At 52.4% G+C, this 23277-nt stretch overlaps 1 protein-coding gene and 1 long non-coding RNA gene across 4 annotated transcripts in view; both read left to right on the plus strand.

Moving 5' to 3' along the window:
* The first annotated feature begins 1767 nt into the window (after positions 1-1767).
* LOC142905970 (uncharacterized) lies at positions 1768-6142 on the plus strand. Its single transcript, XR_012929996.1, has 2 exons — positions 1768-2517; positions 5206-6142. It is a non-coding gene; the product is annotated as an uncharacterized LOC142905970 (long non-coding RNA).
* Positions 6143-7637: 1495 nt separating this feature from the next.
* Positions 7638-23277, plus strand: part of MAP3K4 (mitogen-activated protein kinase kinase kinase 4) — an 81613-nt gene continuing 65973 nt past the window's right edge. Inside the window, exon 1 of one of the 3 annotated variants that reach the window (XM_076053245.1) lies at positions 7638-7737. Coding sequence is in view for 2 of the 3 variants with exons in the window: in XM_076053243.1 (XP_075909358.1) it covers positions 16494-16675 (182 nt within the window). In the remaining variant the exon portion in view is untranslated. The other 2 variants (XM_076053244.1, XM_076053243.1) reach the window with 2 other exon arrangements.

The raw sequence follows: 23277 nt of genomic DNA on the forward strand, positions 1-23277 counted from the left end.
GCATTCCTATGATTCCAACGGATATGCCATTTCAATTTAAGAGATTGCAGTTCCCAATTCGATTGGCGTTTGCAATCACCATCAACAAAGCTCAGGGCCAATCTTTAGAATTGTGCGGTTTAGATCTAGACCACGGATTGCTTCTCACATGGACAATTATATGTTGCGTGTTCTAGAGTCGGCAAAACCAGACGATCTCTATATCTACACAGGCAATGGAACAACAAAAAATATTGTATACCCACAAGCATTGTGAAATTAAATATTGTAGAAACGTGCGCTTTCTCTTTGTCTTCATTTTCCATTTAACCAGACTGAGTCACAGCAACGCGTGGCCGGGCACAGCTAGTTATGGTATAAAATATCTTTGTCTTGCGCAATTTAGATCGTTTTATAAATTAGTTGCGCATTCAATAGCCGCACGGCACTCGTCGCACTGGTTCGTGGTTTTCTCTACGAACCCGGCGACCCGAGTTCGATTCCAGGCCGCGGCCAAGGTTTGGTGGCAAAGCAGTGTGTGGACGTCTGTGCGAAATGAGATTGTATAGCTCACCGGATTTGCTCCAGTATAAATACAGATGGCTGATTCCGAGTGTTAAACTGGCCGCGTTCCCTCCGCGAGGTTGACTCGGCACTAAATCGAGTGGCCTGGTCGACGCTGTGTGTGTGTGTGAACATCGTACCTGTCAAACCCTTATCAATGCAGACCTTATTACGGATCAATTCAGACCTTACTGGTCACCCCGTGCCGCTTATAAATCTCAACGTTCATCCTACAAAGTCCCATCACAAGGGAGAAACGCAGACACAAAAATATGTTTTTTGCCCGTTTCGAAACGGCTGTACGCCGTATGAACCTGTAAACTCAATTCCCCTGTACGAGAATACGGGGTAAACCGTATGGATTGACAGATATGTAGTGTAGTAGTCTATAGTAGTAGTCTATAGTAGTGGTCTAAAGTATGGTAGTTTATAGTAGTGTCATACCTGTCAACCCCTTATCAGCGCCTACCTTATTACGGACCAATTCAGACTATAGAGGTCACCCCGTGCCCCTTATAAATCTCAACGTTCATCCTACGGTTGTTTGAGCACGGCTAACATCAGTGGTGTGGCAGTGGCCAAAGCCACGAGTTGGACCCTCCCCCACCCCACCGTGATAACCACCATGAGATTTGTTTTCAACAGTTTCAGCATTGGAAGTAATACCGTTTCTAAATCTTGACTTAAAGCTTTCGTGACTGCAGGAATTCATATTATTTGGGTCTTTCGGTAAAGTCACGTAGAATAGGCTCAAAGAAAATAACAAAAATAACAAAAGACGACGTTTCGATCGCAACACAAGCGGTCGCCTTATTTTGTTTTTAACCGTAGAGAAACGTAAATGCGACGTAACGGAATGCTTGGAATGACGGCAACGTGAGTAACACAACATTGGACGGACAGCCTCCGTTTGTGGGGCACTCATTTCGTTCGATACGCGCCAATTGCGCTGCAAAGAGGTACCGCGAAGCTGTTGAGTTTGCCGCAGCCTCCAGTTTGTAGAAACATTGTGATGTCTCCAAGTCGGAGCGCGCGCCTCTGCCGCGTTGAACGTCCGTGACCGCGAGCGTCACTATGACCCGATGGGGACAATGGGGAGGCCACGATGCTGCAGAGGACTGGGCACCACCCAAATCTTGGGGCTCCCACCTAGCCGATGGCCGCATCCACCAACGCCGCATTTGACCAGCGTGGAGAAGTATGGCCACAAAACCCGCATTCCATCAGCAGGGGGACCGGCCAGGCGCCGTCAATGATGACATTTGTGCTGCGTGATTGTTACCGGTCCACGAGGTGTGCGGCGATGTGTGTTGGTGCATTAATATCGATTCAAATGGAGCCAACAATGTTTAATTAAGTCTGCATTGTATTATACGCATTTGTTAATTATATGCCAATGATGATGTAAAGCCATCGTATGCCAATGATTGCTCAATTACGCAATAATGCAATCACTAATTCATCCAATGATCAAATCATTCAACCACCCAATTATCCAATCACTCACTCTCTCACAAACTCATCCAATCACGCAAATCATCCATTCACGAAATCGCTCAACAGCCAATCAATTATACGGCAATCTCCCAAACAATCTCTTAGCCGGCTGGCACGGCTTGCGTGAGGCCGCGGGGGTGGTGGGGGCTATAAGAAGAGCCCCTCGGCCACAAAATAACTCAGACGTCCGTCTCTGTGTCGTCTCTTGCCGTGTCGATCTCCAGCCTCGCCCTGACAACAACAACCACAACCATGGCGCCGTCAACTCAGAGAGCGCGGCCGACATCATCATCATCGCGACCATCGTCAGTGGTGTCTCCTTCGTCTGCCGCCCTATCATCATCATCGTCGTTGTCTATTGGTGGAGGGGGCTCCGTCTTCCCGTCGTGCCTGGCTCTCCCGTGGACGAGGAAGATGATGTTGAGACGCAAGATGAGAGGAGGTGGTGGTGGTGGTGCTGGACGGCTGTGTGCCTCGGTGAGACGAGCCTGCAGTGGGCTTGTCCTGGGGCGACGTTGCTCCAGTTATTGTTTGCTTGTTGTTCTGTTGTTCTTGTTTGCCTGCGGGACCACTCGACCGACGCAAACATTTCTTCTGGCGGCTCACTCCTGGTGACGAAACGCATTCGCCTACCTCCCATACCACGAATCCGAAAGTGTTCATATTTATCTGAACGAAAACAATTTTCAACCCGGTTGCATTAACGTCTTGGGGGTTGGTTTAATCGGGGTAGATTACCCAACTTCATTTTGACGTTGAATATCCGTGGTAAAATATGAATTTTTAATGTGCGAAACGGCAGAAAGGTGTATCACGTGGTGTCATCGTAGTCCGGATCGAGCTGCGTGTGCATTGGAGGAGCCATCACGTACCCCGTTTGGTGGTCCTGGCACCACGCTGAGAACCACGAATCTAAACCTATAGAACCTCTTGGCAGGGTTCGGTCAAGGTTGAAGGTCCCAAGGCTGGTGGGAGGGCAAGAGCCCATGTGTGTAGCCTATTTACATTTTTGCAAAAAGTTTTTAAACTTATTCGTTTTGCCTAAAGTAGCATTTTAAAAATATATAATTTCCCACTCAAGGGTAAATTCTTCAAACCTAAAATATCTCGCTACGCTTTTTTATACATTGTTTTGTTGCAGAGGTTCGATTAGCACGGTTGGCGACGTACGCTGCGAAAGAAGTTCGTGCATGCACAACATGAGCAACATTTCGTCGGCACCGTTCGTAAAGAAGTCTTATCATTACTGACCATTCACAGCTCAGGGCTGCGACTGGTTACTCGGTGTAGCCGCCAGAGGGCGAAATCGACATCGGCGGGTAGGGTAATTTCAGAATCTGACTCCAGCGGGGTCAGAACGTTACACAAACGACGATTTGCTAAACGCAAAGCGACGCATAATCAACCCGCGCATGTACTTCTCGTATCCGTCTCGCCAAAGTTAAATAGTGTAATGATATTTTTTGTTTTACATCCCAATTGGCCACACTACCGTGCTTCTGGGAGTCTGTAATTTTCGATGGCGTCTGTTCAACACGATCCCAAACTCTTGACTGGTTTTCAATGTTCTGTTTTGTCTAATAAGACTTGGGCTTTTGTGACTCGATGCTGTTGAACTGCAGGGTGTTTTTTTTCTAGACACTGACCAAAGATTGGATACTGGGCGATGCCTTGACACCAGTCTGCTCCCACCAATGCTTTTGTTAACTCATTTTGCACCATCGATGTTATCGGAGGTGCCGGTGGATGGAGACCACCAAACTAAACGCAAAGCCGTTGTAAAGAAATGCGATTTTCAATATCCTAGATGACGACTTAAAAGTGCGTGGCTTCCTAATGTAGGAAGGAAGAGCGTTCCAGACGGCTGCGAAGGTGCATATGGTGACTCTCTTTTTGTTTGTTTGCTGGATGGCAAAAACTGCTGCTCCCAGGATGACCGTAGCTCATGGTGGTTTGTACTCCTTGGCGAAACCAACTAAAGTATTGTGGTTCATTTTGTGGCAAGCACTTTGTGGTCATGAGTGCGACCCTCTCTCTAATGTATTACTTGATACACGTGGTCCTCGTTTCAAATGCAATTTGTAACGCACGCCGGTTGATAATTTCTCTCTACAATTGAAATTGTGGCTATGCTGACCCGAACTTTGAACCGTGTGGTTAAAACCACGAGTCTTGCGCTCATCCTGCAACCCGAGAATGAAGGGAAAACCAAATCTATAAGCATAACCTCTCTCACCGGGAGCCCTCGTGACATCTCCAGCAGACCTCTGGTTGGCTACGTACAGTGCGAAAGAAGTTCAACGTTGCCCTTTATCTCTGGGGAAAATCTTGCTGTCATGCCATGTGACCTAGAATGTCGTGTCTGTTCAATGTGACCCCCCCCCCTCCCCAATGTCACACCAAATCAGGAATGTTCTTTAGACCTGCCACTGCCCGACACGGCCAATTGGTGATCTTTGTCACCTAAGCAAACGTGCCAAACTACTTGCTGGTTCAGCCCTAGCCGGTGTTTGAAAGTGAAACCCACAACGTTTACCATTTGATTTACAGCACGGTGACAATTTCGCTGTTGGTGGTGGTTTAAACGACACATTTACGCGGCTTTAACCCAACCGCTCCCCGCCCCCTGGACTATTGCTCGCGAAGGCCTGCGTCTTAAACGTCCTTGAGGCTCGTTGCTTCTGGCGAGCTCCGTTTTACAAAAGCCGCCGCCTCTGACCTGCTCTCAGCCACCACCTCGTCCATCTCTACACGGTGGTCCATGTGTCTTGTGACCCCCCCCCCCACCCCGGATTAAATTATTGCGAAAAATAAATGTTAGGTGGGGGGGGGTAATTAATTGGGTGGGTCACATGACCTCTAGACCACCGTGTCCATGCTGTAGCTCCCCCACGGTACGTCTGATAATTGTATTCACTGAAATCTATTCTTTTAACCCCCCCCCTGCTCTTAGCAAGGTTGCTTTAACGAGGCCTTTTTTAAATAAATTTGCAGGAGGGTTTAATCCTCGTGTCACCTTAGGTGAATGAATATACCTTTTTTACATAATAACATATCCCAAGTAGTCCCCCGTTAACTTCAACGCTGTTGCAAATGCATACCGGATGTGAGGGTATGACTTCCCGTTTTAATTTAATCTTGGTTTTTGTTTTTAAATGTTCGCAGACTGCCCTGCGGTACCAGTCCCTGCACAAGATTCTGCAGCTGCGGTCACGGAGGCGAAAACGCGTGCTGCTGCTGCAAAACGTCGCCGCCACGTGCTCCATCCTGGACCTCCCGACTACCACCTCCCTGTTGGAACCCACCCGCTTTCTCCTCTCTGCTGGGCCCCACCATCGCCTCTGTGACGGGCACTTCGTCCACGCTAGATCGTGCGATTGTGGCGACGGACGGTGTGCCGGGTCGGCTGGCCTTTACGCGTGAATCCGTTAAAAGTCCATAAGCATGCTTGTGTGACGCGCACCTGCCATTTGTCACGTTGTTTTGTGGACGTCTGTTTTTAATTCTGCAGTTAAAAATATATTGGGGGGGGGGGGGGGGGGGAAGGTTCCACAATGGGGGTGATGTGCATTGTCGTGGTATTTTGCAGATGTGCTTAATTTGCTAACAACACCCCAGCATGTGCCCAATCTCCAGCAGCTTGGCAGGTTTTCACTTTGATGGCGTTTAGCTGGGCCATAGGCATGCTCCCGTGGATGGGTTTTATAGGTGGCGTATGATCTTGTTGTCAACCAGCTATGACTAATTGAAATGGACATGTCTGTTTTCTTGACGAGGGAGATTCTTCATGTTCGATGGTGTCCAACGGACTCCTGAAAAACAACGTGGCCTCTCATCCACGCTCGTGTTTTTGACGGTGTGGTGCGTTCGGTTTTGTCAAACCATTTTTAAAATGCTCAACCCTTTTTTTAGAAGTTGTTTCGTTTTAAAGTGTCGTGGTAATTTGAAGCGGTTGACCCTAAGATTTCCCAATTTGTTGACGTACACCACAGTCTATGCCATCTCTTGTACATTTTTACTTTAAATAGTTTTGTCTTTTTCCATGTTGGTGTGACATTCAAATTGCACCTTTTTTGTGCTTTAATAAAATGACTTATTTTAATTGTTGCTTGCTGGGCATTACATTCTTAAACGTTTTTATATTTTATTGGCTAAACTTTCACGCACGGTGTACAAAGTAAAACCATTTTGTATGGCTTGCATTTTTATTAGAATGCTGTTATTTGGTTCGGGACCAGATCGCGATCCTGGTCTGAATTCTCACTTGCTTAAACAAAATAAGCCTGTGCTTTTATTACAAATGGCTTCATTGGCTAACGTTGTAATCCGCTTAATATTTTTATGTAGCCGCACAATCTTAAATATGAAAGATGTAATCCCCCATGATCTACCTAATTAACGGATTCCGGTTTGAAGCTTCGACTCTGGTTTTATTCCGGTTTATCAAGTGTTTCCATGGCCCAGCCACACTCCCCCTTGGCCTTCAGACTGCTGGGGCAAGTGGGTGTGATGTGCGTCGTGGTATTAGCGAGCACACACACACACGTCTCTCGAAGCGCCACTTGATGAACACGTTCATGACACCAGCCTGTAAAATTACACCCCCTGCCCCTACCTAAAATGTCCGGCTTATTTTAATGTCACGTGATTCCCTGCCACGCCCCCCCTTAATCTCGGCGAAGTCTCGTGACCAGAAATGCCCCCCCCCCCTGATCACGTGATTTAAAACACACCCCGCCCCTCATCCCCCCCCCCCCAAGAGCGATCACGTGACCTAGCACAGCTGCCCCCCCCGTTCCCCTTTTCTCTCCCACCCCCCCCATGTTTTCCCACGCCGCGATCACGTGACTCATCACGCGTCCCCCCCCCCCCCCCCTCGTAACCCCCCCCCGCTCTTCCCCCCCTATGCTGACACGTGACTCGATTTGGTCCTTCCCATTTCCCCCTCCCCCTGGCTGGTCCCATCTCCCTACCCCGCCCGCCCATTTTCTTTCCCCCGCCCTCTCATAGTTTAATTTATTTGGTGTAGCCCTGTGAGCCATTCGGCTCTTGAATCGGGTGCAGCAGCAACAAACAAACAAAAAACTAAAACATGAACAAGAAAAACATCTTAAAGTGACTGTGTGACTGTGCAAACAGAAAATCCAGGAAAAAAAACCATCTAAATATTCCTGAAATAGCACCGTACACCAACGCTGTGTGCAAAAATCCCAGTGGGATGCAAGTCAAACAACAACAACCACAAGACAACTTAGATTAAGTCTATTGGCCCCTCCTACTTTCCGTCCCGCCCACTCCCCACCTCGTCTTTCCCTCGCCGTGCTCCATCCCCGCCCCATCGCGTGACTCCGCCCCCATCGCGTGACCCCGCCCCCCTCGCGTGACCCCGCCCCCATCGCGTGACCCCGCCCTCCCTCGCGTGACCCCACCCCCCTCGCGTGACCCCACCCCCCTCGCGTGACCCCTCCCCATCTTCTCCACTCGACCCCACCCCACGGCAACGTCGAGCCACGTGGCTCCTCCCCCACCCCCCCCATTTCGACCTCTCCTTATCATTATAGCCCCGCCCTCGTCTCCTACCTGCCCCGCCACACCATCGACCCCGCCCCCAACACCACGATCACGTGACCCGGCATGTCCGCGCGTCGCCGCCGCCTGTTGCTGCTGCTGCTGCAAGAGGCGGTGTTGGAGTTGAGGGTGAGGAGTGGGCGGGTGGCTCGGTGTGTGTGGGGGGGTGGGGTGTGGGGGGGTAGCCACCTCCCCCGCGCTCAGGCTCCCCCCGCCCCTACCGCGCGCGCGCCTGCAATGTCCCAGTGACGACCATGGACGCGGCGGGGCTGCAGAGACCTCCGCCTTTGCACGGGTGAGCGCGCTGGGCGAGGCGCCATTGCGTGCGTGCGTGCGCGTGTCGGAGTTTGCGGGAGAGGTACTGGTGAGGGGAGTAGAGGCGGCGGCGGTGGTGGGTGGGGAAGGGAGGGAGGGTGAGTGGCGGCGGGCGGCTCTGCGGCGTCTGCCTGGGCAAGCCCGGGCTCGGCGAAACCGAGACCAGGCCGCTCGGGCCTAGGCCGAGGCTCGGCGAACTGTACGCGCGAACGGGTTATCGCTTTGCACGCACTGTACGCACTGTACGCGATTGCACCGCCGCGCCTAAGCGCGGCTGCAGAGGGATGCGTCGCCTCAACGTTTGCGTGCTCTCGTGTAGATTGCACTGCGCGGTTCGTGTGCACGCGAATGCACCGGCGTGCGCGTGCGCCGAAGGCGAGTACTGTATACAGTAGCGTGTACTGCAACGCGGTGCCCAGTGAACGCCCTTGTGAGTGAACGCGTTGCCCCAAGCGCCCTTCTAGCGCACGCGAGGCTGTTGCGTTGTGCCGATGCACAGTGCGTGCACGCGTGCTGCACATACACACACACATACACACACACACACTCGCACGCACCGGGTTCTATGCAGCGAGTGATTCGTGAGCGTCTTGCGCCGCTGGTGCATTGCACCGATGCGTTTTCAAACACTCCGTACAATGTTGACCGGTATTGGCCCAAAACAAGCCACAATCCCGAACGTTGCGCATGCAAACTGCTCAATTTGGGATTGCTCATAGCGGCAGTCGCGACATCGTCCAGCCTCCCACGACTGCGAAAATTTGGCACAAGTCTCCAGATACGGTGGCTAGGAGATGTTAACTACCTCGCCAGGTACGCAGGAGGTCGTGGGTTCGATTCCGACCCTGACGCCTGCTGCTGTATATTTGGAGTTTGCGTGTCTCTCTCTCATCATAATCACGGTGGCTAGGAGATGTTAACTACCTCGCCTGGTACACAGGAGGTCGTGGGTTCCATCCAGACCCTGACGCCTGCTGCTGTATATTTGGAGTTTGCGTCTCTCTCTCATCATCATCACGGTGGCTAGGAGATGTTAACTACCTCGCCTGGTGCACAGGAGGTCATGGGTTCCATCCAGACCCTGACGCCTGCTGCTGTATATTTGGAGTTTGCGTGTCTCTCTCTCATCATCATCACGGTGACTAGGAGATGTTAACTACCTCGCCTGGTGTGCAGGAGGTCGTGGGTTCGATCACAACCCTGACGGCTGTATATTTGGAGTTTGCGTGTCTCTCTCCCCGTGGTCGCGTGGATTTACATTTCCACATCACTTGTGATAGCCAAGTCGCGTCTGAAAGACAGCTTCATAACTCAATGGCCCTTACCTGTTAATATACAAATGTTCTCATAATAATGAGGATGTTGTACACGATCACGCGTCCACGCACCGCACCAGAACGCGCTGGACACAGTTGCCCAGGTCGGCAAATTCTCGGCACACTTTGTGCACGCTTTGCCGTGAACATGCGCGCACACACGTGTGCGCTACAGTCAGTGCACCACAGACAGTGTTGTTGTATCCTCTCATGCAGTGCGTGTTGTACGAACCGTGCTGCATTAGGCTTCCACTTGACGAATTATGCACGAGTGCGCGGAGGGGAGTAGAGTGAGATGAGATGGGGAGAGGTAGGAGAGTGAGTGGAGGGGAGTAGAGTGAGATGAGATGGGGAGAAGTAGGGGAGTGGGTGGAGGGGAGTGGAGTGAGATGGGAGGGGAGAGGTAGGGGAGTGCGTGGAGGGGAGTAGAGTGAGATGAGAGGTAGGGGAGTGGGTGGAGGGGAGTAGAGTGAGATGGGAGGGGGGAGGTAGGGGAGTGCGTGGAGGGGAGTAGAGTGAGATGAGATGGGGAGAGGTAGGTGAGAGTGTGGAGGGGAGTAGAGTGAGATGAGAGGTAGGAGAGTGGAGGGGAGTGAGATGGGAGGGGAGATTGTGGAGGGGAGTGAGATGGGAGGGGAGATTGTGGAGGGGAGTGAGATGGGAGGGGTGATTGTGGAGGGGAGTGAGATGGGAGGGGAGAGTGTGGAGTGGAGTGAGATGGGAGGGGAGAGTGTCGAGGGGAGTGAGATGGGAGGGGAGAGTGTGGAGGGGAGTGAGATGGGAGGGGAGAGTGTGGAGGGGAGTGAGATGAGAGTGTGGAGGGGAGTGAGATGAGAGGGGAGAGTGTGGAGGGGAGTGAGATGGGAGGGGAGAGTCTGGAGGGGAGTGAGATGGGAGGGGAGAGTGTGGAGGGGAGTGAGATGAGAGTGTGGAGGGGAGTGAGATGAGAGGGGAGAGTGTGGAGGGGAGTAGAGTGAGATGAGAGGGGATAGCGAGGCAGTGGGGGAGTCCGTGTATCATCTCGATTGTGATCTTAAAAACACACAAATACGGTACTCGTATTTGTCTTTGGTGTGCATCATCAGTGCACTGCTCCCATGTGCTGCTGCCCTCGTGAACTTAGTTTACGAGCAGCCCGAGAGAGCTCATCGGGGGCGAGACAAAGGAGGAAGTCACGGTGGGCACGCAGGCGGTGCAGGGCAAGCAAGGAACAACACGGACACGACAGTCAAACGGGCAGAGAGCACGGCCTCTGTGCAGCGTCTGTACAGCAACTCTCAGTGTCACCCGGCGAACCACCACCACCACACACTGACTGCATACAACCACACACTGACTGCATACTACCACACACTGACTGCATACCACCACACACTGACTGCATACCACCACACACTGACTGCATACTACCACACACTGACTGCATACCACCACACACTGACTGCATACCACCACACACTGACTGCATACCACCACACACTGGCTGCATACCACCACACACTGGCTGCTTTCCACCACACACTGACTGCATACCACCACACACTGGCTGCATACCACCACACACTGGCTGCATACCACCACACACTGGCTGCATACCACCACACACTGGCTGCATACCACCACACACTGGCTGCATACCACCACACACTGACTGCATACAACCACACACTGACTGCATACCACCACACACTGCTGCATACTACCACACACTGACTGCATACCACCACACACTGACTGCATACCACCACACACTGGCTGCATACCACCACACACTGACTGCATACCACCACACACTGACTGCATACCACCACACACTGGCTGCATACCACCACACACTGACTGCATACCACCACACACTGACTGCATACCACCACACATTGACTGCATACCACCACACACTGGCTGCATACCACCACACACTGGCTGCATACCACCACACACTGGCTGCATACCACCACACACTGGCTGCATACCACCACACACTGACTGCATACCACCACACACTGACTGCATACAACCACACACTGACTGCATACCACCACACACTGACTGCATACCACCACACACTGGCTGCATACCACCACACACTGGCTGCATACCACCACCGTGCACTGGACACCACACACACGCACGCGACCAGACTGTCGGGGCAAGTGCTGTCAGCGAGTAGAGCATCTGAAGGCCGGCACTGGGTGGCCAACACCACCACCACGCCCGGCCGCCTTTGTCTCCCCAGTGGTGGGTGTTTACAACGCCGCACCAGGTACTCATTTAAGGCTGAGTCGACCTAGGGGAGGCCCATGACCGGTTCAGGTAATCGCCACTGGCGTTGGCCTTCGAGCGAGCGGGAATGGAACTCGGCCCGCCGGGTTCGTAGGGCAGCGCGCTCACCGCCACACGACCACAGTAACGTACACAGCACGGAGGCCTCTAGACCATCAGAGGCTGCACACCACCACCACCACTACTAAACCTCCCCCCACACCATCAACGACAAACGCTGGACACCAACCAAACCACTGCAATCCACCGAGCCACACTGCTGCACGAGCGCACTCAAACGCCAGCGCCGTGAACACACCGCCGTCGGTGCACTTTACTCCGAATCTCTGTGCCCGATGTGTGCGGGATGAGAGCCAGGTCACGCGGGCGGCTGCTGCTGCTGCTGCGTGTGCCGAGATCGCGTGTGTGCTACGCGTGTGTTGTGGGGAGCGCCGGGCTTTACTGGCGCGGCGAGCCGAGTTCAGTTCCCGGCTCGCGGCCACCAACCGGTGAGGATCGGCGGAAGCGGTCCTGGCACTGACTCCCCCTGGGTCGACTCGGCCTCAAAGTGATTGCCTGGTGCAGTGTGTAAATATTGTCACGGGGGAGACAAAGGTGGTCGGGCGTGGTGCTGGCCAGCCACCCGCTCGCGTGCCGTGCCGGCCTTTATAGGTGCTGCTCGCTAACAGCGCTTGCCCACAAAAGCCTGTTCAGGCGATATACGGGGTGTGAGGGGAGGGGGGTGGATCTTTGGCTTTGTGTGGGAAGCGTTTCACGGGGACACGCGAGAGGTCGCACGTGCTGCTGCTGCTGCCGCTGCCGCCGCTGCCGCCTGGAACTCGCCCGCCTAGGGCAAAGGAGCAGAGAGGGTGCACGATCAGCGTTCGCGCGCGCGCGCGCTGCGTCTCGGAACGCTGGACTGCTCACGTTCGAAGAAGCGTGTGTGTTCCTCCCTGCTTGCAAGACGCAGCCCTTCCACATGCAACAAGCACACGCTGCCGTGATGCTACGGCTCGCACCGCTGGACCTTGCGGTCCAGAGGTTGCCGGTTCGGGTCGAAAGCAGCGGTGCAAGTTTTCACCACGGTCGAATCGGCAGGTCACGTGTGGTGGCTAGGAGATGTCAACCACCTCGCCTGGCATGCAGGAGGTCGTGCGTTCGATCCAGACCCTGACGCCTGCTGCTGTATGTTTGGAGTTTGCGTGTCTCTCTCTCTCTCATCATCATCATCACGGTGGCTAGGAGATGTTCACTCACTCGGCTGGTAGGCAAGAGGTCGGTGGTTCGATCCCGACCCTGACGCCTGCTCCTGTATATTTGGAGTTTGTGTCTCTCTCTCATCATCATCACGGTGGCTAGGAGATGTTAACTACCTCGCCTGGTATACATGAGGTCGTGGGTTCGATCCAGACCCTGACACCTGTATTTATGGAGTTTGCATGTCTCTCCGCATGGCCGCGTGGATTTTTCCTCGCGTCCTCCGGTTCTTCCCCTCCACATTTAGAAACAACATCACGCGTTTAGAGTATTTTGGCCGCTGTAACTTTCCGAGCGGTAAGCCACTTGGTTGTGCTGTCATTTGTGATGGCCGAGGTCGCTTCTGGAAAAAAAATCTATGAAGCTGAGTGGGCCCTACCTGGTAAAATAAAAACAGTTTAGTTTTAGTAACCAGACCAAGTCCGCAGTCATCGGCGACTTTGGCTGAGACCCCTCACACTCACTGCAATCGAGAAGCCTGGTTCAATCACAGGCAGTGGCAAGAACCCCCGGATTCAAACCCAGGGAGGGATCTCAGCGACACCGGCTCATCGTCTCCTACCTCTGAGCCACCCGGCTTCCCTCTTAGTTGATTAGTTCTTGCGTAATGAGCTTTCACCTGATTGGGCATCTCTCTCTCGCACCGCTGTGACTTTTTTTTTTGACGCTGCCAATCTGGTTCGGTGTCAGCGGCGTGTCCGTCCCTTAGCTCAGACGTTTACATTTGACGGTGTTACGATCCAGCAGCAACAGCAGCAGTGTTCGCCGCTTGATTGAATTCGGCAGGCCGCCACGGTGGCTAGCAGATGTCAATCACCTCGCCTGGTATACAGGAGGTGGTGGGCTCCATCCCGACCCTGACGACTATATATTTGGAGTTTGCGTGTTCTCCTCGTGGTTGCGTGGAATTTTTTTCTCCAGGTCCTCCACATTTAGAATCGACGTGCGTTTAGTGTATTTGGCTGATGTACATTTCCACGCGATGAGCAACTTGGTTGAGCTGTCATTTGTTGCCCAGGTCGCTTCTGAAAAGGAGCTACATAGCTCAGTGGGCCTTACCTGGTGAAATAGAAAATAGTTAAAGTCAGTGCGGCTGTGGTTGTGAATTAAGTGACGTGGCTCCAGAATGATTTCTGGAGCCACTTCTCTCAAAAGTTAACGCGATTTCCTGCTCAAATGGGCATCAGGAGGGAGGGGACGCTGCTCATTCCCTCTTTTTCAGCCCTCAACCAGTCGTGGAAATTCCACGTTTCTATGGCAGAGGGCAAGCCTCCACATAGGACACCCGCTGTTAATTTCCCCCGCAAAGTGTTACCTTATCGCCCCTCTGCAGGAATGGTGGGCTGTGTGTACGTATGCCGAGCTCCTTTCGCACCGTACGTAGCCAACCTCGCTAAACGGAGGTGCGAGTATGTGTGTTGAACTTCTTTCGCACCGTACGTAGCCAACCTCGCTAAACGGAGGTGCGAGTATGTGTGTTGAACTTCTTTCGCACCGTACGTAGCCAACCTCGCTAAACGGAGGTGCGAGTATGTGTGCTGAACTTTTTTCGCACCGTACGTAGCCAACCTCGCTAAACGGAGTATGTGTTGAACTCCTTTCGCACCGTACGTTTTGCAAGCCGTGCGGCTCAGTCAGAGGAAGGACGACAAGTTAAACTCGGCTCGCCTTCCGATTGCCGGCCGCTCACTGGCTCTGAGCGCTCTGAGCGCTCGTGGCCGGGTCGCAGCTGGTGCCTCGGTCCCCACGGTCTGCTTGTGCGACGCTTGGCGTCGCTCCCCGCTGCTGCGTAAAGGAGCGGTTTCGCCCCGTGCCGGGTCTCCCGTCGAGACGATGGCGATTCCCCTCCCCTCCCCCGTTCGACAACATCGCACCGCTAGGTGTACAGCACGCTTCACTCGCCTCTCCACGCACACTCGGGGCACACACGGCTTGCGTGTGTGCTCGCCGCGCGGACAAGCGTTCTGCAACAAGTCCGAGCCAGACCTCGGCCAAGCCAATACGGTGTGCACTCTGCACACCGCTGCGTGTAAAGCACGCTACTCTACTCAGCACAGCACTGCATGTAAAGCACGCCACTCTACTCCAGACAGCGCACTGCGTGTAAAGCACGCCACTCTACTCCGCACAGCACTGCGTGTAAAGCACGCCACTCTACTCCGCACAGCACTGCGTGTAAAGCACGCCACTCTACTCCGCACAGCACTGCGTGTAAAGCACGCCACTCTACTCCAGACAGCGCACTGCGTGTAAAGCACGCCACTGCACTCTGCACAGCACTGCGTGTAAAGCACGCCACTCTACTCCGCACAGCACTGCATGTAAAGTACGCCACTGCACTCAGCACAGCACTGCGTGTAAAGCACGCCACTGCACTTAGCACACCGCTGCGTGTAAAGCACGCCACACTACTCCAGACAGCACTGCGTGTAAAGCACGCCACTGCACTCTGCACAGCACTGCGAGTAAAGCACGCCACTCTACTCCACACATCGCACTGCGTGTAAAGCACACCACTCTACTCCACACACCGCTGCGTGTAAATCACACCACTCTACTCCAGACAGCGCACTGTGTGTAAAGCACACCACTGCACTCGGCACAGCACTGCGTGTAAAGTACGCCACTGCACTCAGCACAGCACACCGCTACGCTGCACAGCACCACCGCATACATCGCGCGTGACACTCGACCGCACATGAAATAGGGACGATTGTAATTCTTAAAGCGCGTGCATCGTGTGACGGGGGTGTTGGTGGTGTGCGGTCAGTCGTCGGGGTCCGTGCCGAGACCACCGCCGGGCGTGCTCGCTGCACACGAGCACCCGACCCCATCGCCGGGTTTGAACCCAGGCCCTCGGCAGTATCTTGACGCGGGGTTAGCCCCTCGACCCTTTAACCCGGCCTCCTCGTTCCTCCCGACGCGACGAGCCCTCGCCGCCGAACGCCACGGCCTCCGACGACCGGACGCAGCACAACGCCACCAACCCCAACGCGCCGCTGCTGCTGCGGACGACGATGACGGATCGTGGCCGCGCACGCCGCGCTCGGGGCCACGCGGCGTGCGTCCGCGTGCGGGGCCACGCGCGGACGCACGCCGCTGCCGCGCGTCGCCGGGCGGGGGGGGGTTCTCGCCGGGCAGCGCGCGTTGGCCGCTGTCCGGTGACATTGGAGCTGCGTCGGGCGCTCAGCCTCCCTCGCCGGGGCGCGCGAGAGCGCGGTGGTTCGCTGTGCGCGTGCGGTGGCGAGAAGCTGAATCGGTCCTGGGCCTCCCCCTGGGTAGACTGGGCCTCAAATTAGTACCTTGGTGCCCTGTGTGCACATCGCCACTGGGAAGGCAAAGGTGGGGCTGGCCACACACCCGCTCGTGCGCTGTGCCGGCCTCAATAGGCGTTCGCTAACAGCACTTTCCCCAACATTCTGTTGAGGCTATACGGGGATCTTTGTTTTTTCGCCTCGGGCATGTGTGTGGTTGTGTGTGGTTGTGTGTGGCTAAACTGGCGTGTGGTCACGCTGGTGTGTGTGTGGTTGTGTGTGGCTAAACTGGCGTGTGGTCACGCTGTTGTGTGTGTGGTTGTGTGTGGTTGTGTGTGGCTACACTGGCGTGTGGTCACGCTGTTGTGTGTGTGTGGTTTGTGTGGTTGTGTGTGGTTGTGTGTGGCTACACTGGCGATGGTCACGCTGGTGTGTGTGTGGTTTGTGTTTACCCGTGCCTGTGAGCCTCAGGGACGTGCGTATGAGTGTGTTTGTTAAATTCCGGGATTTTTGGGAATCCTGTCAGCAGAACTGCTTTGCATTCCTGTGGCGGAACCAACCTCCCCCCCCCCCCCCCCAGGAAAGTCTCCTGCCTGCATCATCACCACCACCACCACCGTCGTCGTCATTCTTAACACACGCGCGGCACGTGTGTACACATACGTAAGTATGCGCGCTTGTGTGTGGCAGTGTATTTATAGCGTCCGTGTAACTTAGTCACCGGGGCCACTCGGGCGATTCGAGGAATTCTTGCGATTCCCGTCCACGATTTGTATTAACGAATCGACTTCTTCTTCTGCAGGCTTTCCAACAGAGGTTGAACGTGCGGTGTCTTTCCTCCCCTGTCCGTGTGTAACGTGGAGGACGGCGGGGGGGGGAGTCACGATTGCTCGCGTAATAAATATAATGTAGTCCAGAACGCGAGCGAAACATTGGTGCACAGGTTGTGCCAACACCAGTGACGATTTTCTGAACCAATCCCGGGCCTCCCCGAGGTCGACTCAGCCTCAAATGAGTACCTGGTGCGGTGTGTAAACATTGCCACTAGGGAGACAAAGGCGGTCGGGCGTGGTGCTGGCCACCCACCCCCTCGTGTACCGTTACCGGCCTTCATAGGTGCTCGCTAACAGCACTTGCCCCTACAGTCTGTTAAGGCTTTACGGGGGATCTTTGTTCTTTGTTTTTTTTTGTACAGCTACAAAGGAAGGACTCGAGAGAGAAAAGCCGGGCTGATTAATCAAAGCGTTAATCACACCGCCTCTATACTTTGTTGTTGGCCAACAGCCTCTTTTATTGCCACTAATGACCTTCTAATTATTAACTGGTGCGCGTGTCGTAAAAGCATCTAACGCGGGGCTGGGGCTTGAGCAGGAGCAGCATCTGCACGTGAGGCACAACATAACGGAGTGGGAAAACACTGCTGTTCCCTCCCTGCCTCTCCACATAATAATAATACATATATATAAACGTTTTGGGGTTGCTTTTTTTTTACCACATCCCATCAGCCTCTTGGACGCCTCCAATTAGCACGGTTGGCTACGTACGGTGCGAAAGATGTTCAACATATATACACACTCCTATATGCTACATACTACACTACACTTAACACTACACAATACACTACACTTTACACTACACCACTGTACACTATACTAATTTGAAAACTCATTTATTTTAGAATTGCTTTTTGCATTAAGTTGGCCCCCTCCTCACCTCCGGTTAGCACGGTTGGCTACGTACGGTGCGGAAGAAGTTGAACGTGCGTGCATAATTTCAGCGGAGTTTGTTCGGCGCAAGCAAATCCCTGAACCGGTTTCTACATTCAGTGGCCCTTCAGCAGAGTCAGGCTCGCTTGAACCAATCAATGGCGGTGGAGCTGCCGGATCTTTCCCAGCAAGGACCAACTCTGTTAGACAAGGATCGTAGTTGGACGCTAAATTATGATATTGTTTACCCATTGGAAAACCTCGCTGAGCCTCAAGACACTTTTTCAGGAGGGTCCTGACATCGTTTTCCAAGCAGTTGGTGGTGATGCTGCAGCCACGTGTGATCCCAATCGCGTAATGTGCAGATAACTTCTTTCAGAATTGGGATGTTTTGGCTAATACCGGTTACATTGTTACGAGGTTATTTTTCAGCTTTGGGAGGACACTGGAGAACGGGGGGAGAGAATACAAACTCCACTCACTCACTTTGTAGAACAGGGGGAGATCATACAAACTCCACTCACTCACTCTGTAGAACAGGGGGAGATCACACAAACTCCACTCACTCACTCTGTAGTACAGGGGGAGATCATACAAACTCCACTCACTCACTCACTTTGTAGAACAGGGGGAGATCACACAAACTCCACTCACTCACTCACTCTGTAGAACAGGGGGAGATCGTGCAAACTCCACTCACTCACTCTGTAGAACAGGTGGAGATCACACAAACTCCACTCACTCTCTAGAACAGCGGGAGAAAATACAAACTCCATTCACTCTGTAGAACAGGGGTAGAACACACAAATTTTACTCACTCTGTAGAACAGGGGGAGATCATACAAACTCCACTCACTCACTCTGTAGAACAGGGGGAGATCATACAAACTCCACTCACTCACTCTGTAGAACAGGGGGAGATCATACAAACTCCACTCACTCACTCTGTAGAACAGGGGGAGATCATACAAACTCCACTCACTCACTCTGTAGAACAGGGGGAGATCATACAAACTCCACTCACTCACTCTGTAGCACAGGGGGAGATCGTACAAACGCCACTCACTCTGTAGAACAGGGGGAGATCATACAAACTCCACTCACTCACTCTGTAGAACAGGGGGAGATCATACAAACTCCACTCACTCACTCTGTAGAACAGGGGGAGATCACACAAACTCCACTCACTCACTCTGTAGAACAGGGGGAGATCATACAAACTCCACTCACTCACTCTGTAGAACAGGGGGAGATCATACAAACTCCACTCACTCACTCTGTAGAACAGGGGGAGATCACACAAACTCCACTCACTCACTCTGTAGAACAGGGGGAGATCATACAAACTCCACTCACTCACTCTGTAGAACAGGGGGAGATCATACAAACTCCACTCACTCACTCTGTAGAACAGGGGTAGATCATTCAAACTCCACTCACTCGTTCTGGAGAACAGGGGGAGATCATACAAACTCCACTCACTCACTCTGTCGAACAGCGGGAGAGAATACAAACTCCATTCACTCACTCTTTAGAGTAGGGGTAGAACACACAAATTCCACTCACTCTGTAGAACAGGGGGAGATCATGCAAACTCCACTCACTCACTCTGTAGAACAGGGGGAGATCATACAAACTCCACTCACTCACTCACTCTGTAGAACAGGGGGGGGGGGATCATACAAACTCCACTCACTCACTCTGTAGAACAGGGGGAGATCATACAAACTCCACTCACTCACTTTGTAGAACAGGGGGAGATCATACAAACTCGCCTTATTCTGTAGAACAGGGGGAGATCGTGCAAACTCCACTCACTCACTCTGTAGAACAGGTGGAGATCACACAAACTCCACTCACTCTCTAGAACAGCGGGAGAAAATACAAACTCCATTCACTCTGTAGAACAGGGGTAGAACACACAAATTTTACTCACTCTGTAGAACAGGGGGAGATCATACAAACTCCACTCACTCACTCTGTAGAACAGGGGGAGATCATACAAACTCCACTCACTCACTCTGTAGCACAGGGGGAGATCGTACAAACGCCACTCACTCTGTAGAACAGGGGGAGATCATACAAACTCCACTCACTCACTCTGTAGAACAGGGGGAGATCATACAAACTCCACTCACTCACTCTGTAGAACAGGGGGAGATCACACAAACTCCACTCACTCACTCTGTAGAACAGGGGGAGATCATACAAACTCCACTCACTCACTCTGTAGAACAGGGGTAGATCATTCAAACTCCACTCACTCGTTCTGGAGAACAGGGGGAGATCATACAAACTCCACTCACTCACTCTGTCGAACAGCGGGAGAGAATACAAACTCCATTCACTCACTCTTTAGAGTAGGGGTAGAACACAAATTCCACTCACTCTGTAGAACAGGGGGAGATCATGCAAACTCCACTCACTCACTCTGTAGAACAGGGGGAGATCATACAAACTCCACTCACTCACTCTGTAGAACAGGGGGAGATCATACAAACTCCACTCACTCACTCTGTAGAACAGGGGGGGATCATACAAACTCCACTCACTCACTCTGTAGAACAGGGGGAGATCATACAAACTCCACTCACTCACTCTGTAGCACAGGGGGAGATCGTACAAACGCCACTCACTCTGTAGAACAGGGGGAGATCATACAAACTCCACTCACTCACTCTGTAGAACAGGGGGAGATCATACAAACTCCACTCACTCACTCTGTAGAACAGGGGGAGATCACACAAACTCCACTCACTCACTCTGTAGAACAGGGGGAGATCATACAAACTCCACTCACTCACTCTGTAGAACAGGGGGAGATCATACAAACTCCACTCACTCACTCTGTAGAACAGGGGAAGATCACACAAACTCCACTCACTCACTCTGTAGAACAGGGGGAGATCATACAAACTCCACTCACTCACTCTGTAGAACAGGGGGAGATCATACAAACTCCACTCACTCACTCTGTAGAACAGGGGGAGATCATACAAACTCCACTCACTCACTCTGTAGAACAGGGGGAGATCATACAAACTCCACTCACTCACTCTGTAGAACAGGGGGAGATCATACAAACTCCACTCACTCACTCTGTAGCACAGGGGGAGATCGTACAAACGCCACTCACTCTGTAGAACAGGGGGAGATCATACAAACTCCACTCACTCACTCTGTAGAACAGGGGGAGATCATACAAACTCCACTCACTCACTCTGTAGAACAGGGGGAGATCACACAAACTCCACTCACTCACTCTGTAGAACAGGGGGAGATCATACAAACTCCACTCACTCACTCTGTAGAACAGGGGGAGATCATACAAACTCCACTCACTCACTCTGTAGAACAGGGGGAGATCACACAAACTCCACTCACTCACTCTGTAGAACAGGGGGAGATCATACAAACTCCACTCACTCACTCTGTAGAACAGGGGGAGATCATACAAACTCCACTCACTCACTCTGTAGAACAGGGGTAGATCATTCAAACTCCACTCACTCGTTCTGGAGAACAGGGGGAGATCATACAAACTCCACTCACTCACTCTGTCGAACAGCGGGAGAGAATACAAACTCCATTCACTCACTCTTTAGAGTAGGGGTAGAACACACAAATTCCACTCACTCTGTAGAACAGGGGGAGATCATGCAAACTCCACTCACTCACTCTGTAGAACAGGGGGAGATCATACAAACTCCACTCACTCACTCTGTAGAACAGGGGGGGGGGGGGATCATACAAACTCCACTCACTCACTCTGTAGAACAGGGGGAGATCATACAAACTCCACTCACTCACTTTGTAGAACAGGGGGAGATCATACAAACTCGCCTTATTCTGTAGAACAGGGGGAGATCGTGCAAACTCCACTCACTCACTCTGTAGAACAGGTGGAGATCACACAAACTCCACTCACTCTCTAGAACAGCGGGAGAAAATACAAACTCCATTCACTCTGTAGAACAGGGGTAGAACACACAAATTTTACTCACTCTGTAGAACAGGGGGAGATCATACAAACTCCACTCACTCACTCTGTAGAACAGGGGGAGATCATACAAACTCCACTCACTCACTCTGTAGCACAGGGGGAGATCGTACAAACGCCACTCACTCTGTAGAACAGGGGGAGATCATACAAACTCCACTCACTCACTCTGTAGAACAGGGGGAGATCATACAAACTCCACTCACTCACTCTGTAGAACAGGGGGAGATCACACAAACTCCACTCACTCACTCTGTAGAACAGGGGGAGATCATACAAACTCCACTCACTCACTCTGTAGAACAGGGGTAGATCATTCAAACTCCACTCACTCGTTCTGGAGAACAGGGGGAGATCATACAAACTCCACTCACTCACTCTGTCGAACAGCGGGAGAGAATACAAACTCCATTCACTCACTCTTTAGAGTAGGGGTAGAACACAAATTCCACTCACTCTGTAGAACAGGGGGAGATCATGCAAACTCCACTCACTCACTCTGTAGAACAGGGGGAGATCATACAAACTCCACTCACTCACTCTGTAGAACAGGGGGAGATCATACAAACTCCACTCACTCACTCTGTAGAACAGGGGGGGATCATACAAACTCCACTCACTCACTCTGTAGAACAGGGGGAGATCATGCAAACTCCACTCACTCACTCTGTAGCACAGGGGGAGATCGTACAAACGCCACTCACTCTGTAGAACAGGGGGAGATCATACAAACTCCACTCACTCACTCTGTAGAACAGGGGGAGATCATACAAACTCCACTCACTCACTCTGTAGAACAGGGGGAGATCACACAAACTCCACTCACTCACTCTGTAGAACAGGGGGAGATCATACAAACTCCACTCACTCACTCTGTAGAACAGGGGGAGATCATACAAACTCCACTCACTCACTCTGTAGAACAGGGGAAGATCACACAAACTCCACTCACTCACTCTGTAGAACAGGGGGAGATCATACAAACTTCACTCACTCACTCTGTAGAACAGGGGGAGATCATACAAACTCCACTCACTCACTCTGTAGAACAGGGGTAGATCATTCAAACTCCACTCACTCGTTCTGGAGAACAGGGGGAGATCATACAAACTCCACTCACTCACTCTGTCGAACAGCGGGAGAGAATACAAACTCCATTCACTCACTCTTTAGAGTAGGGGTAGAACACACAAATTCCACTCACTCTGTAGAACAGGGGGAGATCATGCAAACTCCACTCACTCACTCTGTAGAACAGGGGGAGATCATACAAACTCCACTCACTCACTCTGTAGAACAGGGGGGGGGGGATCATACAAACTCCACTCACTCACTCTGTAGAACAGGGGGAGATCATACAAACTCCACTCACTCACTTTGTAGAACAGGGGGAGATCATACAAACTCGCCTTATTCTGTAGAACAGGGGGAGATCACACAAACTCCACTCACTCACTCTGTCGAACAGCGGGAGAGAATACAAACTCCATTCACTCACTCTTTAGAACAGAGGTAGAACACACAAATTCCACTCACTCTGTAGAACAGGGGGAGATCAT

This window comes from Petromyzon marinus, chromosome 60 (genome assembly GCF_048934315.1).
Source record: "Petromyzon marinus isolate PM22_M1 ecotype Great Lakes invasive population chromosome 60, UKy_Petmar_22M1.pri1.0, whole genome shotgun sequence".
Taxonomy (NCBI): Eukaryota; Metazoa; Chordata; class Hyperoartia; order Petromyzontiformes; family Petromyzontidae; genus Petromyzon; species Petromyzon marinus.